This window comes from Volvox carteri (assembly GCF_000143455.1).
Source record: "Volvox carteri f. nagariensis unplaced genomic scaffold VOLCAscaffold_3, whole genome shotgun sequence".
Taxonomy (NCBI): domain Eukaryota; kingdom Viridiplantae; phylum Chlorophyta; class Chlorophyceae; order Chlamydomonadales; family Volvocaceae; genus Volvox; species Volvox carteri.
Window position 1 is genome coordinate 864,148 of NW_003307546.1, and position 13,670 is coordinate 877,817.

At 63.0% G+C, this 13,670-nt stretch overlaps 1 protein-coding gene across 1 annotated transcript in view; it reads right to left on the minus strand.

The window, feature by feature from the left end:
• Positions 1 to 13,670, minus strand: part of VOLCADRAFT_40092 (ATM/ATR-like kinase) — a gene marked incomplete at both ends in the record, with an annotated part of 29,772 nt that overhangs the window by 1,896 nt on the left and 14,206 nt on the right. The window contains 31 exons of the mRNA XM_002946505.2: positions 204 to 329; positions 573 to 842; positions 1,299 to 1,422; positions 1,522 to 1,628; positions 1,848 to 1,928; positions 2,181 to 2,308; positions 2,504 to 2,614; positions 2,648 to 2,801; positions 3,097 to 3,156; positions 3,199 to 3,327; positions 3,656 to 3,700; positions 3,767 to 3,886; positions 4,080 to 4,211; positions 4,692 to 4,832; positions 5,040 to 5,399; positions 5,638 to 5,817; positions 6,152 to 6,253; positions 6,692 to 6,869; positions 7,100 to 7,257; positions 7,476 to 7,559; positions 7,897 to 8,024; positions 9,034 to 9,235; positions 9,594 to 9,714; positions 10,021 to 10,094; positions 10,274 to 10,323; positions 10,572 to 10,728; positions 11,189 to 11,497; positions 11,806 to 11,886; positions 12,333 to 12,610; positions 12,956 to 13,361; positions 13,407 to 13,487. Of these exons, the coding sequence (XP_002946551.1) occupies positions 204 to 329; positions 573 to 842; positions 1,299 to 1,422; positions 1,522 to 1,628; positions 1,848 to 1,928; positions 2,181 to 2,308; positions 2,504 to 2,614; positions 2,648 to 2,801; positions 3,097 to 3,156; positions 3,199 to 3,327; positions 3,656 to 3,700; positions 3,767 to 3,886; positions 4,080 to 4,211; positions 4,692 to 4,832; positions 5,040 to 5,399; positions 5,638 to 5,817; positions 6,152 to 6,253; positions 6,692 to 6,869; positions 7,100 to 7,257; positions 7,476 to 7,559; positions 7,897 to 8,024; positions 9,034 to 9,235; positions 9,594 to 9,714; positions 10,021 to 10,094; positions 10,274 to 10,323; positions 10,572 to 10,728; positions 11,189 to 11,497; positions 11,806 to 11,886; positions 12,333 to 12,610; positions 12,956 to 13,361; positions 13,407 to 13,487 (4,677 nt within the window). The remainder of the gene's footprint in view (positions 1 to 203; positions 330 to 572; positions 843 to 1,298; positions 1,423 to 1,521; positions 1,629 to 1,847; positions 1,929 to 2,180; positions 2,309 to 2,503; positions 2,615 to 2,647; positions 2,802 to 3,096; positions 3,157 to 3,198; positions 3,328 to 3,655; positions 3,701 to 3,766; positions 3,887 to 4,079; positions 4,212 to 4,691; positions 4,833 to 5,039; positions 5,400 to 5,637; positions 5,818 to 6,151; positions 6,254 to 6,691; positions 6,870 to 7,099; positions 7,258 to 7,475; positions 7,560 to 7,896; positions 8,025 to 9,033; positions 9,236 to 9,593; positions 9,715 to 10,020; positions 10,095 to 10,273; positions 10,324 to 10,571; positions 10,729 to 11,188; positions 11,498 to 11,805; positions 11,887 to 12,332; positions 12,611 to 12,955; positions 13,362 to 13,406; positions 13,488 to 13,670) is intronic.

Sequence of the window (13,670 nt, forward strand, 5' to 3'; positions counted from 1 at the left end):
GGGGGGGGGTGGGCGGTGGTCGGGGTCGGGGCGGTGGTCGGGGCGGTGGTCGGGGGTGGGATTGAGGAGGATAGGGGGTTGGGGAGATTCCCAGGAAGGTGGGCATCAGGAGAAGACGATATATTCTGTACGGGGAAGGCCGCGCCTTGGGCCCCTCCCTCCATCCCTCCCCCCTTCCCTCCCTGCCTGCCTGCCCCACCCACCTGTACCCACACCGGCACAATGGCGGGTGTGTGCCATGCCAGTGCTCTTTGGCGGCTGTGCGGGTGGGCGTCCAGCAGCCGGTTGGACAGCCGCAGCAGCTGAATGATGCGCTCGTCCGTGTTACCCTAACAGGGTGAGGGGGGGGCCGGCAGGGGAGGGCGGGGAGAGGGGACGGCCGCTTAGGGGTTCCGCTAAAGAGGGGTTCATGTAAGAGGCTCAAATAACTGGCCAGGATGACGAGCTGTACTAAGGGAAGGGTTACATGACAGAACAGCACCACAGGACCCACACAGGAGCACTTACTGAGGGTGGGGGGGAGGACCTCACCCCTCACCGCATCCCCCCCCAAATGCCGCCGCCTTCCTCACCTGCGCATTGTTCTGCCCTGTCTGCACCAGCATGTGCCTGCCCCTGCCATCCGAGCCCACCAGCACCAGGCGGCGGTAGCTGGTGCAGTGGCGCCTCACCACCGCCACAGCCGCCCCGAAGCACTCCAGGTGCACAATGCCCTCCGGCGCCACCTCATGGCCCCCCAGGTACTGCCCGGGCATCTCCACCTCGGCCAGGGACAGCTCCACCAGGGGGCGGGCCTCATCAGCGAGACGGAGGGAGGGGGGCAACTTGTCCTCCAAGTCCGCCTGGAAGGGGAGGGGAGCAGAGGGAGGGGAGGGAGAAGGGCCGTGTTACGATAGGGGGTACGGCTCTTGTGGACAAGTCGAGACCCCAGAACGTGACCAAACAGAACCCTAACTTTCTCTACTCCCCTCTATGTACACACAGGGTACGAAAAGTGCAGCACCCCAGATCAACCCCTTCCCCACGTTCCCTTCCCACTCGCACATATGCACGTAAGGCAGAGTCGGGCAATACGCAGCACGGAGCCCAGGCTACGTTCCTGCACCCCACACTGGGTACACAGACGTGCACCGCATCCTAGCATTGCCACCAGTGTTCAGCCCCTTCCCCTCACGCACCCGTCTACCTGCGCGAGGGTTATTGCTTTCCCCCTCTCACCCTGGCTTCCGTACTCAGTAAAAACCCACCGCCCCAGTAGCCCCCTCTCCCCCCTCTCCCCCAGCCCCCCCAAACAGTACCTGCAGTCGGGCCCTCCAGCTCTTGAGCTGCTCCGACAGCTCCCCCAGGGTGGCGGGGAAGGCGGGGCCCTCGGGGTTCATGTCCCGGACGAACGCCTCGCGGATGTCCCGCTGGACCGTGTTGCTGCTGTTGCTGCTGCTGTTGCTGGCCGCGGCGGCTGCGGAGGGCCCCGCCGCCCCGCCTGACGACAGCGGTCCACTGCCCTGCCTGGCGCCCTGCGACCCCGCCCTGGCAGCAGCAGCCTGCTCGGGTGAGAAACAAGCCTTGCACACCCCCGCCAGCTCCTTGCGCAGCAGGGCGGGCACCTCGGCACCGTTCGCGAAGGGAACCTGCGGACACAACCAATCACATCCACACGTCGGAATACATGAGGGGGGAGGAACACAACTTTTTTACCTTAGCGGTGACACCTGTAAGCCGAGCTTCGGTAGCCAACCCTACACATTCTCCCATGCGCACGTGTCAGGCACGCACATACTTACAAGCATACTAAGCCCTGTACGCACCGGCCTCCACGCCACGCTACGCCGGCACCTCATGCAGCTTACCTTGTAGCAGCGGTGCAGCAGTGCGTTCACCACCGCCAGTAGCCGCTCTTCGGGCTTGGGCACGAACTTGCTGCCGATCTCCTGCGAGGGGAGATGGTGGGGAGGTTGGGGCGGTGGCCGTGGCAAGCGGGGGGATATGCGACGCAGCATTACCCCGAATATTGGTGCAATGGTGGTATGCAATGTGTACATCGGTTGACCCGACTTCCCCCCTTCACACACGAACTCATACCCACACACACTCACACCGCCGCACTCGCATGAAACCAGGTCCCAAACCCCAAGCCGCCGAACCCCAGCCATCCCCACCGCAACCTCCGCCCCCTGCCCCACCTGCAGCATTCCCTCCAGTGTCAGGGTCAGGGCAGAGCAGCGGGCCCGCAGCACATCCATCACCTCCTTGCCCGCCTCAAAAGCCCGCATCTCCGCAGCACGACCAGGGTCCAGTCGGGCTGCAGCGCCTGCAAGCGGGGTTCGGGGATGGGTGGGTGGGTGGGTGAGCATGGGCAGGAAGGAGTTATCTACACGGAAAGTGGAAAGTCGGCGGGGGGGTGTGAGGCGGCCATTGGAGGTTGCTGCGGTGTATGCGCGAAGACGGGATCCAGCAGCCCCAGCCCGGCGGAATACGACTGACTCCCAACCGCAATCCACTCCACCTCGACCCCCGTGACCGCACATAACCGGCCTTTCCTTCCTCTGGGCGGACTCACTTTGCGCCCCAGGCACACCTACATACGCACATACACATACAGCACTTCCAACCACATCTTCTTTCTCGTCTCTCCTCCTCCATTTCTCACCTTCTGCCTGCGCCGCTGAGTCCCCTTCTCCTCCCGCCGCCCCCTCCGCCGCCCTCCTTTCCGCTTCCGCCTTCAGCTTGGCCAGCTCCTGAGCCGCCTTTTGAGCCGCCTCCCGCAGACTCAGCAGGTACACCCGCAACCAGTAGTACACAGCCTGCAGGAGCGGGTGGGGGACGTGCGGAAAGAAGGGGGGAATGCAGGACCAAGGTATGGGAGCCGCGAGGACGTGCAAGGGTGGGGCCCCCCGCCCAGGAGGACCAGCCACCGGAAGACAGGCTATCATGTCACCGTCAGGGAGCGGAGGGCGGATCCCGCCCTCCCGCACAACATTATTTCCATGTGTGTAGTCCACAGAGCCACTCCGGGAGCCACTCGGCCGCCCACCCGCCCAGCCCGCAGCGGCCACCCGGCCCCAAAATCCCTTCACACACCCACACACCCGCCTCTACCTGCGGGTGCGCGGCTGAGACTTGCTGCAGCAGCAGTTTGACGTGCTGCGCCTCCGGTCTCTGCAGCGAGGCCAGCAGCTGGGGTATCCACATGAACCACACCCAGGGCGGCAGCTCCGCGTGGTTCTTATCCAGGTGGGACCCCACCGCGCCGTTGTGGTTGTCGAAGGAAAGCAGGTGCAGCAGCCGGGGGAGCAGGGCGCGGCCGGGGGCGCTGCCCAGGCGGACGGCCTGCACACACACCGGGATGGGGGTCAGTGGGGTAGGGCGTGGTGTGTGGAGGGGGCCCGAGGAGGGCGGGAAGGGGCACGTGGGGCCGGGTCGTACTCGTTGGGGGGAGGATCTCTCCCCCTCCCTCTTCCCCCAGGATTGCCCCAGCACACACAGCCCTAATCGCCCACACGGAGAGCCATGCGGTGGGGCTTCATACATCCAGTCCTACCTGCTTGCCTGCCTGGCCCCAAACACTTTAAACGCATGCACAGACGCGCAGACAGACACACCGACAAAGAGCAGCATGGAGGTACGGACAAACGTGCAGACAAACGCACGCGCGGACCTGCAGATAGCAGTGCACCGCGAACTCCAGGTACTGCAACTGCGGCTGCGGCTGGGGTCCTGGGGGTTGCGGTCCTCCCGCCTGCTGCACCGCCTGCTGGGCTGCCGCCACGGAGGCCTCATACAGGCGGTCGTTGAAGGCCCCCCAGCTGAGCCAGGTGTCCGCACACGCGCGCCACAGGGACAAGCTGGTGGAGAAGGAGGTGTTGGCGTTCTCGTCCTCCCCAAGACCCTGAGAACGAAGGAATGAAGCAGAGGCGGGATAGGCGGCCGTTGCAATGAGGGGAGTGGGGGGGCAATGAGGGCATTGGGCGTGGCATGGCGTGGCGTAGCGTGTGCTAACTGCTGCCGCCATGGACTGCTGGTTGTTATCTGCCAACCCAATGCAACACTCGGCGCTTTCCCGCCGGCACCCTCTTTCCCACCTGCAGCATGAGTGCTTTGAGTCTAAACAGCTCCGCCTGGTGTGTGGGTTGGAAGTAGTCCAGGTTGGTGGTGTTGATGATGCTCAGACCCACACACAGCTCAACAGGACCGCGGTCGAGGTAGGCCTCGGCCTGGGGTGGGGGGACGGGTGGGGGCCCGGCGGGAGAGGGGAGGAGGAAAGGAGAAAGCGGGGCACCAACGGGGAAATTACTCTTTTAAGAATGGCATACCTCTCCAGTTACGTCGGGTGATCGAATCACGTCTCTTCTGGATATATACTGCTGTCTCCTCTTCTACACTGGAAGCCCCCACCCCCCACCCCACCCCACCTGGGCCCTCCTAACCCCCTCACTAGCGGGGGCTATACTCACCTTGCCTCAACAGCGAGGGGGCCAGGTAACCTCTTCGCTGTAAAACAATGCACACACAGACACACACAAACTACGCGGAGCACATAGCCCACATGCACGCACCCGTCTGTATGTACATATGCACACACGGCTGGAAACACACGGGAAAATATGGGTGGGTGCAGAGGCGCGTCTCCGGAGAACAAACACACGCCGCCCCCTCCAACCCATGCGCCTATATGTGCTATGCTGTGCTGTCACCTGTTCCTTGATCTTTATGAAGGCCTCCTGCACCTCCATTGCGTTGAAGCCGTACATGGTGTTGAGCATCTGCAGGCAGGTATCCGGCAGGCCGTGCCTCAGAGCCACCGCACCCAGACGGTTCACCGACCAGGCCTTGTCCTGAAAGGGGAAAGGGAGGGGAAGGGGAAGGGGAAGGAGAGTACACGCGGGTTGGATGGGAGAGGCTCAGGAAGTGAGGTGTGAAGTGAAGGGCATGCGGTGCGTGCCCAGGTGGGCAAACAAACGAACAAACAAACCGGTGGAAACCAGGCGGCGTGTGTAGGAGGTTTGCGTGGCCCTCCTCCCGCCCGATATTATCTTCATTACCTTGTACCCCAGCTGGTGCAGTGCGGGCGCCAGGTCCCTCATGGACCCGAAGCTGTTGATGACGATGTTGTAGATCTGGTTGCGCCACACCAGCACGTCCTGCCAGTGCACCAGGCTCTCCCAGTCGTTGGGGGTGCGCAGTCGCCACGTCTCCATGATCTCCTTCAGGTCGGTGAACATGTGCTCTGGGCGGCCGTTGGCCTGGGCCAGGTCCACCAGGATGCGGGCGGACTCCTTCAGCTCCACCAGCTGCTGGAAGGTCTGCAGCAGCCCCACGTGGGTGGTGTGGCTGGGCAGCTCGGGTAGGGCCCACCAGCGGTGCAGGGCGGCGAGGAGGGCCTTGTTGGTCTGGTTGTCTGCCTCCTGCAGGTGGGAGAGCGGGCGGGGGAGGAGAGGGAAGGCAAGGCAAGGTGAGGTGAGGTGAGGTGGGGGATGAGCGGGAGGAGATGAGACCACTACCCTGCACAAACACACACACACATACAGACACACACATACACAGCCCCACGGTCCCCAACATCTCACCCGTGACACCGTCTTGCGATTCCACCCTCACCCCCTGGCTCCCCTACCCCCTGGCCCCCTAGAACCCGCGCACCCTCCTCCCTACCTGCACATTTCCCTCCTGCAGGGCCAGGTACGCTCTGGTCATGAGCAGCGAGGGCGAGTCCTCCATAGCGCCCCCCTTGGCGACGGGGGAGTTCAGGTGCTCCCGCAGCTGGGTCCAGTCGGACAGCCGCCACAAGCAGTCCACGACCACCTCCATCTGATCGGTGCTCTGAGAGGCGGGCCGGGCGTCATAGGGGGTGGGCGGTGGGATAGGGTGGGGGGTTATACCAGAGTGCGGGGGCCCCTGGCCGGGCCGGGAGGAAATATGCACCGTATGTGTGTGTCGGATGTGTACACAGCACCTGGATGAGGAGTATATGCAGTGGGGGATGCAATGAAGGCCGTAACTAGGGGAAGAGGGGGTGGGGAGGGGAACGTTGTGCAAGTTACATACATATGATGGTGGTAGGGAGCTCTCCCCTCGGCGCACCAAGCACTGCACTGGAGGGCCCCAGCCCGCCCTCTCCCCGCCAACTCCCATACCGTGCCCTACACGCACGTACCTTTCCGTACTCCAGCATGAGGTCCCAGTGGTTGAGCTGGCGGCAGCAGGACAGCCACTGCTCCACCCACAGCGCCTGCTCACCCCGGTTGGGAACCTGCTGCTCGGTAACCGCACGCTGAGGGGGCCGGCGGGGTGGAGAGAAGGGGAGAAGAGGGGGAGGTGGGGGATGAAGGCCGTGGGGGTAGGGCGGTGAAGACATGCAGGGGACGTTTCGTTTTTTGTTTTGACGGAGGCGTGGAGCCAGAAGATGCGGCAGCTTTTGTGCCAAAACACGGCAAAAGATGACGCGCGACATTTCCCCCCTTCTTGCAATACACCGCTCAGGCCCCATTTGAAAGTCTCCCGCAGCAGTTGTATCCGGCAGCTGCATCTTCATGGAGCCCTGTGGCCTGTCGCGGAGAAATGGAATTCAGTCGCGTTCAATGGCACCTTGTCCCCCACCCACCCTTCCCCTTCTTCCTCTCCCACACCCCTGCTCTCACCCCGCCCTCTCCCCCCCTTCCCAACCCCCACCTTCGCCCACCCCGCCCTCACCCACCATCTGCGGCGGCATCTGGAACAGCCGTGTGGCCTCCCCCAGTGCGTCCATGGCCCTCTCCCAGTGGCCCGTCTGAACGAGCGGCAGGGCGGTGCGGGTCCACTCGGTGGCCGCCCGCTTGCGCCACAGACCGCACATGTGGTCGTCCTCCGCAACCAGACGGTACAGCTCCGCCAGGCTACGACAGGCGGGGGACGAGGGACGGGAACATGTGCGGGAACGTGGTGGTGTCCTACAAACCTACTGGCAGCCAGTACGGTGTGGTGTAGGATATATCTCGGGACCTTCCCACAGCAAACCAACCAATCATCCGCTAAACCGGCTCGACGTCCAGGCCCCCACCCGGTTGCTCCAAAACCCCCAACCCCAACCCCAACCCCAACCCCAACCCGCGCACGCACAACTCACCTGTCGAAGCACCTCGACTCATCCGGGAATATGCACACGTGGCTTTCCAGCAGTGGTATGGCTATGTGCCAGGCGTTGTAGTTTTTCCCCAGGAACTTGATCAGCTCGGGGGGGATCTTGGGCTGAGGCTGGCACAGGCTGATGCCCTCCAACAAGGCCTAACAGGAGGGGTGGGAAGGGGGCCCAGGGGGGGCCCAGGGAAGAGAGGGAGAGCGAGTGAGTGGCGAACAACGACACCACCCATGCATACAGATACCATACCATAGTCCCTACGGCGCCGGACCCTTCCAGGAGTCCGACGCATGTGTACACATGTGCATAGACCCGCACGCAGAGAGGCAGACGGAGACGCAGCAAGCCCCAGCAACCCACCCACCTGCAGCACATTCGGCCTCGCGTTGGCCTGGCGGTGGTGGTACTCCTTGGCCAGCAGCGTGATGATGGGCTTGGCCAGGCTCACCTGTGCACGCATATACAGACATACACAGGTGGGTTGGGTGAGTGCGCACTGCAGTCTCTCTGTGTGTGTGTGGGGGGGGTGTAACAAGGAACATGGTTGATGTTTGTTGGCAGAAGATATTGCCTTCATCACACCGCATGGGAGAATATGTATGTGCTGACAGGCGAGCCTGTAGCCAGGGACTGACCCAGCAGCACACGGCCTCCGCCCCCTTCCCTCTTCCCCCGGCGATTACCACCCGCTGCCGAGCTCCTCCCCCGGATCGTCTCCCCCCTGGCCACACCTTCCCCCAACCGGCAACCTTAACACCCTCCCCAGTCCTCACCCCCACCCCCACCTGCTGCTCCTTAGCAAGTGAAGCCCACACTATCGGGAACACCAGCACCCAGAGGTGGTAGGCCACCAGCGAGTCAGCTCCAGCATACTCGCGGAGGGAAGATACCAGCTCACGGACACGTAGCTTGCCTACACGAACGCATGCACGCATGCATGCATGCAGGGGAAGCAGAGTGACGACAGAAAGGGTGGTGTGGGACATTGGGTTCGGATTTCAGATATGCCCCCGGTTCCATGCTGTCGGAATGAACCCGAACGCCTTCGCACCCGCCCTAGGTCAGCCCTAGGTGGCCCAATCCCACTTCCCTTACCGTCTACCACAACACTCATGATCCCCACACAGTCTCACCCCAGCACCCACCCCCACTTCCCCCCAACCCACCCATAGTATCCAGCCACTCCACATGGCCACGAACAAGCTCCATCACTTCCGGAGTTACTCCAGGGAAGCGCTCCTCAAGCGACAGCGGGGCTGCTGCCGCCAAGGCACCGGCGCCGCCCGCACCATTCCCACCAGCACCTGCGGCCGCCGCTCGCCCCGGACTGCCCATGGCGCTCATATCCAGGCCCGGTGGCGCGGAGGACGGGGACGCGGCGCGGGATGAGGACTGTCGCAGCGGCGGCGACCCCGCCGGGCCGTTCCCGGGGCCCGGGGAGATGTCCATAGGGTCCGAGCCGCCGACAGCCCCCACCGGCGTTCCGTCTCGTGGCTCCTCCTTGACACCTGAGTGGCCCCAGGGGGAGGGGTGAGGGCGTGTGTGTGTTGGAAAAGGTTGCCGTAGCAGGGAAAGGAGCTGGTGGAGGAGGTGCTAAGTTGGCACCATTAACTGGAAGCCGCCGAGGAGCCCCCGCTTTCGCACACCACCACAACCGAGAACCCATTCGCCCACCGGCTGCCGCCCCCTCCACTCCTCACCCATTCCAGCTTTGGGATTATTTCTATCTTATTTTCCCGGGCATGGAGCCCCGGGGGGTTGCCCGCCCACCCCATCGCATTCCGCCGCGCCTCTCTCCACCCCCCGATGGCACCCACCCTCATTGCTCTCACCAGGTGTGCCCTGAACCTCACCCCCAGCTGCCCCCTCCTCAAGCTTCATGTCCCCCTGGCCTATCTGCATCTGCTCCGTCTTGACGGTACCGTTGGGGCCCTGTAGCGCCTCGTGTTGTTGTTGTTGTTGTTGTTGTTGCTGCTGCTGCTGTATGGCGGCCCTCATGTCCACTCCCTTGGGGGGCTGAGGCACAAACACGTTCTGCTGCAGGGGCAGCAGGGGGGGCACCTGGGCGCTGTTGGGCGCCAACATGATGAGGTCGTCCTCGCGGAGCGCGGCCAGCAGCAAGTCCTGTGGCCGGGGGGATTGGGGGGTGGGGGGGTGTAGGCAGTGTTAGGACGGTAGGTAGGTAAAAACGTGCAGCGAGTTGGGAGGTGCAAGGGGCGAAGCATGTGGTGCGGCGCGGTTTGTAGAGGAAGGGAAGACGAAAGCAGGGCCAAAGCATCATTTTTTTCGCACGTGCATGTGTGTGTATGTGCGTTCCGGCAGGAGGTTTGGGTTTTGGGGGTTGCACCATGCGGCCTCCATGCGAGCGAAGGTGCACCGGCGGCCGGCACAGTGCAAAACCGTGTCATGTCACAACCCGGTGCCTCCATGCCCCCCAAGGCAGCCCAGCCGGGACCTCCTCCCCCAACGCTGTTGCTCGCACCAGAGCGGTCTTGAGCCAAAATGTGTTGCTCATGGCCTCCCAGTCCTGAATCATGATCACAAACTGAAGCCGGTCGAACAAGTGCGGGGCCACGTGGTTGTCGTACAGCTCGAAGAAGCGCCTGCGGGTTGCAGATTGAACAAGGGCGAAACATACACATGCAGGATGGTGCCCACATTCATAAACATAGCAGTCGGAGGAACACTGTACGTCTTCCTAAAATAAAACAAAAAAGATGTGTGGTAAATTTCCAAAACTTTCTTGACCTCTTGACTAAAGAATTGCGTATAATCTTGCAATTAACTCGTCTATTTCATATGGTTTCGTTAAGTTATCCTCCAGGTGTGTAGCACCTCTGGCAGGCTATGGGGGTTACCCTGCCTGCCAATATTCCCACCCGCACCCCCACCCGTTCCCCACCCCTCACTTGCGCATGTTGTGGTCCGACGCCCGCAGGCCCATCATGAAGCGTCGCTCCAGGTGCAGGAAGTAGTCATCCGCCTTGCGGGTCTCCGCGAAGTAGCGCTCCCGTTCAGAGTCCAGCAGCCGGTCAAGGTCCTGGGTACCGCGGAGAGTGCGAGGGCGACAGTGTTTACATGTGGCGGTAGGGACGGACGGACGGACGGACGGTCGGGAGGGGGGAGAAGAAACGGGCCGTCAGCCGGCGTGGAATGCAAGACAACATATGACAACAGCACCGGAGGATACTTAAAAGGGGAAACTGGGACCCCTTCATGTACCGGGGGGCCCTTCCCCGAAACCCCGTCCGCCGCATTATGGCATAACGTCATGAACATGTTGATACGCAAAAAGGTAGAACACCTACCGGCGGCTCTGACGGCGGCGTCGCTAGCCGCAGCACCAGTGACAGCAGGGTGCTGTCCCAGGCACGTCGCAGCGGACTGCCCCCGCCCGCCGGCCCCCCAGCGCCATTGCCGCCACCACTACCACTACCGCCTGCCGCCGTGGCCCCTGCACCCTGCTGCTGCTGCTGTTGTTGTTGTTGTTGTTGCTGCAGGCCCGCATGGTCGAAAAGGTTGAGTTTCTCAAGTGCCGCCAGCCGCTGCACCATGAGGATGGCCTCCTTGGGGGACAGAATGCCCGTCTGGCCGGGGTAGGGGTTCACCAGCCACCGCTCCATTACCTGCACACGCGTCACGGCGTCGGCAGGGTGTCATCGGGGCGCCGTCGGAGTGAAGGCGAGAGGACAAAGTGACCGGAAGCAAATTTCTGACTCCCCTTGTTTTGATTAGCCAACCCACCCACCCGTTGCTCTCTGGTTTCAGAAACTAAATCCCTTTGTTCTCATAGAACTGTCGAGCTACCGGAAATTTTTACCGTACATGGCCCTTTGTTGTCGGCGGCGAGACGGGCAGCTCAGGAAGGGGAACAGTGGAACATACTCTACATGCTGGCCTCGTTGCTGGCGTGCGCCCAGATTTTAAGCGTTAACGTAGTCAAGGGCCGAACAGCGGCTAAAGAGCTATTATATTGGCCGCAAGGAGAGACCGTAAAGCCGCCACGCACCCCTCACCCCTCACCCAAGCTATTGCCCGTCACTCAAACCGTGCAGGCACAGGCCCCTCTCGCCCCACCTTGAGCATCTCCAGGAACAGCGACGGTTCCATGTGCCTGGTGTTCTGGCCCGCCATCAGCCCAATCATGGACGACAACACCGCTTTGCGCTGCTCGTTGTGGTGCAGCACCCGCGGCGCAAGCAGACGGATGCACGCGGCGATTACCCAGTACAGGCTGCCGTACTCAGGTTCCTCCGACTGGGAGGACAAGGAGCCGCTGCCGCCGGCGCCGCTTAGTGCGCCCGAGGGGCCCCGCCTGCCTGCGGGTCCCTGGGCGTTTGCGGGTGGTGCCATGTTGGCTACCTCGCGAGCCGTCTTTTGAAGCACCTGCAGAGGACCGAGCGAGCGGGGGGAGGGTGAAAGGAGGCAGGGAGCTGTTATGAGCACAAGGCCCGCAAATCAGAGAGGGCCCGGTGGCGCATGGGGTTCAGCAGGGCCAGCACCGCTTCACCCCGGGCAAGGTTAGGCTGCCCTAACCCGACCTACCTTTGCTTCTTTTCCACTGTCCCCGCAGCGCCCTTTTCCCTAACCTACCTTGCACAGCGGCGGCACGCACTGGAAGATGAAGTTGGCGGAGGCCACCCCGTCCAGCGCCTCCAAGAGTGCCAATGAGCCGCACAGCCCCACCAGCAGACGAGGGTCACCGCCGATGCTGCTACCGCTACCGGGCGGCGGCACGGTCGGCTGCGGCTGGCCCGGTACCGGTGGCGGCTGCACTGCCGGCTGCGGGTCGTTGGTGGCTGAGGCCTGTGCCAGGTACCTCATGATGGCTTCCTCAGCGCGGCGCTGGACAGCCGCCAGAATTGCGGCAGGGTTGGAGGGCACGCCCGCGGCGGTGGCCTGCAGGAAGAGCGAAGGCGGGTGGATGGACGGGTGGAGCGAGTGGACAGAGGACAGAGCGTGCTAAGGAGGCGGTCAGATGGTTTTGCGACGTAAGAACAGAGTAAGTGCAGCCGCAGGTCGGAACTGATATGACTGGGAAGTGCTGTCTGACATGGGAAGGGGATTACGTAGATGTTCATCAGGTGCTGGGCACCTGCCAGTCCCCGCCAGCCCATTTGTGGACACCCCAAGTTGCCGGGTGCTGGTGCCGGTACCGACAAGCGGGCTTTACCCGGTGACCACTGCAGCCATCGGCCCGGCCGCAGGGCCCGTTCAGCACTCCCCTGTCCTCCTTCCCCGCCTCCTTCCTCACCTCTGGCAGAGGGACTGACTGAGGTGGCGCCGCCAGCTTGCCATGCAACAGCCTCAGCACCTCCCCCAACTCCACCGCGTTACGCCGGTTGCGTGACTGCAGGCATGGCTCGACCAGCGCCCCTAGCGCCCCCGCGTTGACAGCCAGCACCGCCAGCGGCTGCACCTCAACCAGCGCCCGGCACACCTGCAGGCCTAGCGCTAGGTGGGGAGGGTCCGGGGGCACGGCGGCAACGGCGGTGCCGCCTGAGGCGCCTGCTGCGGCAGCAGCTGCGGCCGCCTGCTTGGCTGCGGCGGCCTGCTTGGCTGGATCCACTGGGGCGCCGAGGAGGCGCTCCAAGAAGGACAGCTTAATCACGGTCTGTAGGTCAGTTTGGGGTACGTTAGGGATTAAGGTTCGTTTCATTCGGGTTTTCAGTGCATTGCACAAGTCAGTTAATGTACGTGTTCGAAGGCATTAGAAGGCATTGTAGAAGGCATTAAGAGGGATCAGGCGGCCTGCGGATACAGGTTATGAGATCCGGACATGTACATCCGGAGTAGTAGTGCCGAGAAAAGTTCTTTTGGTCCTCCCTCGAATCCCATCCGCACACACCGAAATCCAACTCACCGCCGGCCAGAGCTTGAGCGCCTGGAGCAGCACCTGCATGCCGTAGCCCTGCTGTAGAGACGCCTCGTCCTCCTTGACGTTGTCCGGGGTAACCAACACGAAGCGCGTAAGGAAATTGATGAGGATGTCCTCCATGGTCGGGGTCGGCCGGAATTCGTCATCGGGTGTAGCGCCCCCGCCGCCAGGGGAGCCGGCAGTGAGGCCGCCCGATGGCCGCAAGCTGCCGTAGGACACATTGCGCGTCATGGCTGCTGGCGCGGCGGCGTCGGTCATCGCCACATCGCCCCCTGTTGGCGACGACGCCGCAGCGTCCATTCGCGCCGCCTTTGGCGGCGTCGGGCCGCTGGAGGTGGTGCCGTCACCGTCGCTGCCCTCTTCCCGCGAGCGCTTATGCCCCGCCGCTGTTGGGGGTGGCGCAGCGGCCGCTGCCACCAGCTCCTGGCGCTTGCGCTCCCATCCCACAACCAGCTTGGCCAGGTCCAAGGACAGGCGTCTGTACTCTGGTGAGCCGCCCTGAACAGGTACACACAACAGCGAGAAAAGAACAAGGGCAATGCGGCCGAAGTGATGCGTGGGACAACAAACGTGCGTGCCCAAGGAAGGGCCAAGCGGCAATCGGCATTTTCAAGCGGTGTGATACGGCGGACGTTAAGAGAGTGTTCAGCCTATAAGCATAAGTGCGGAACGGCCGAGCAC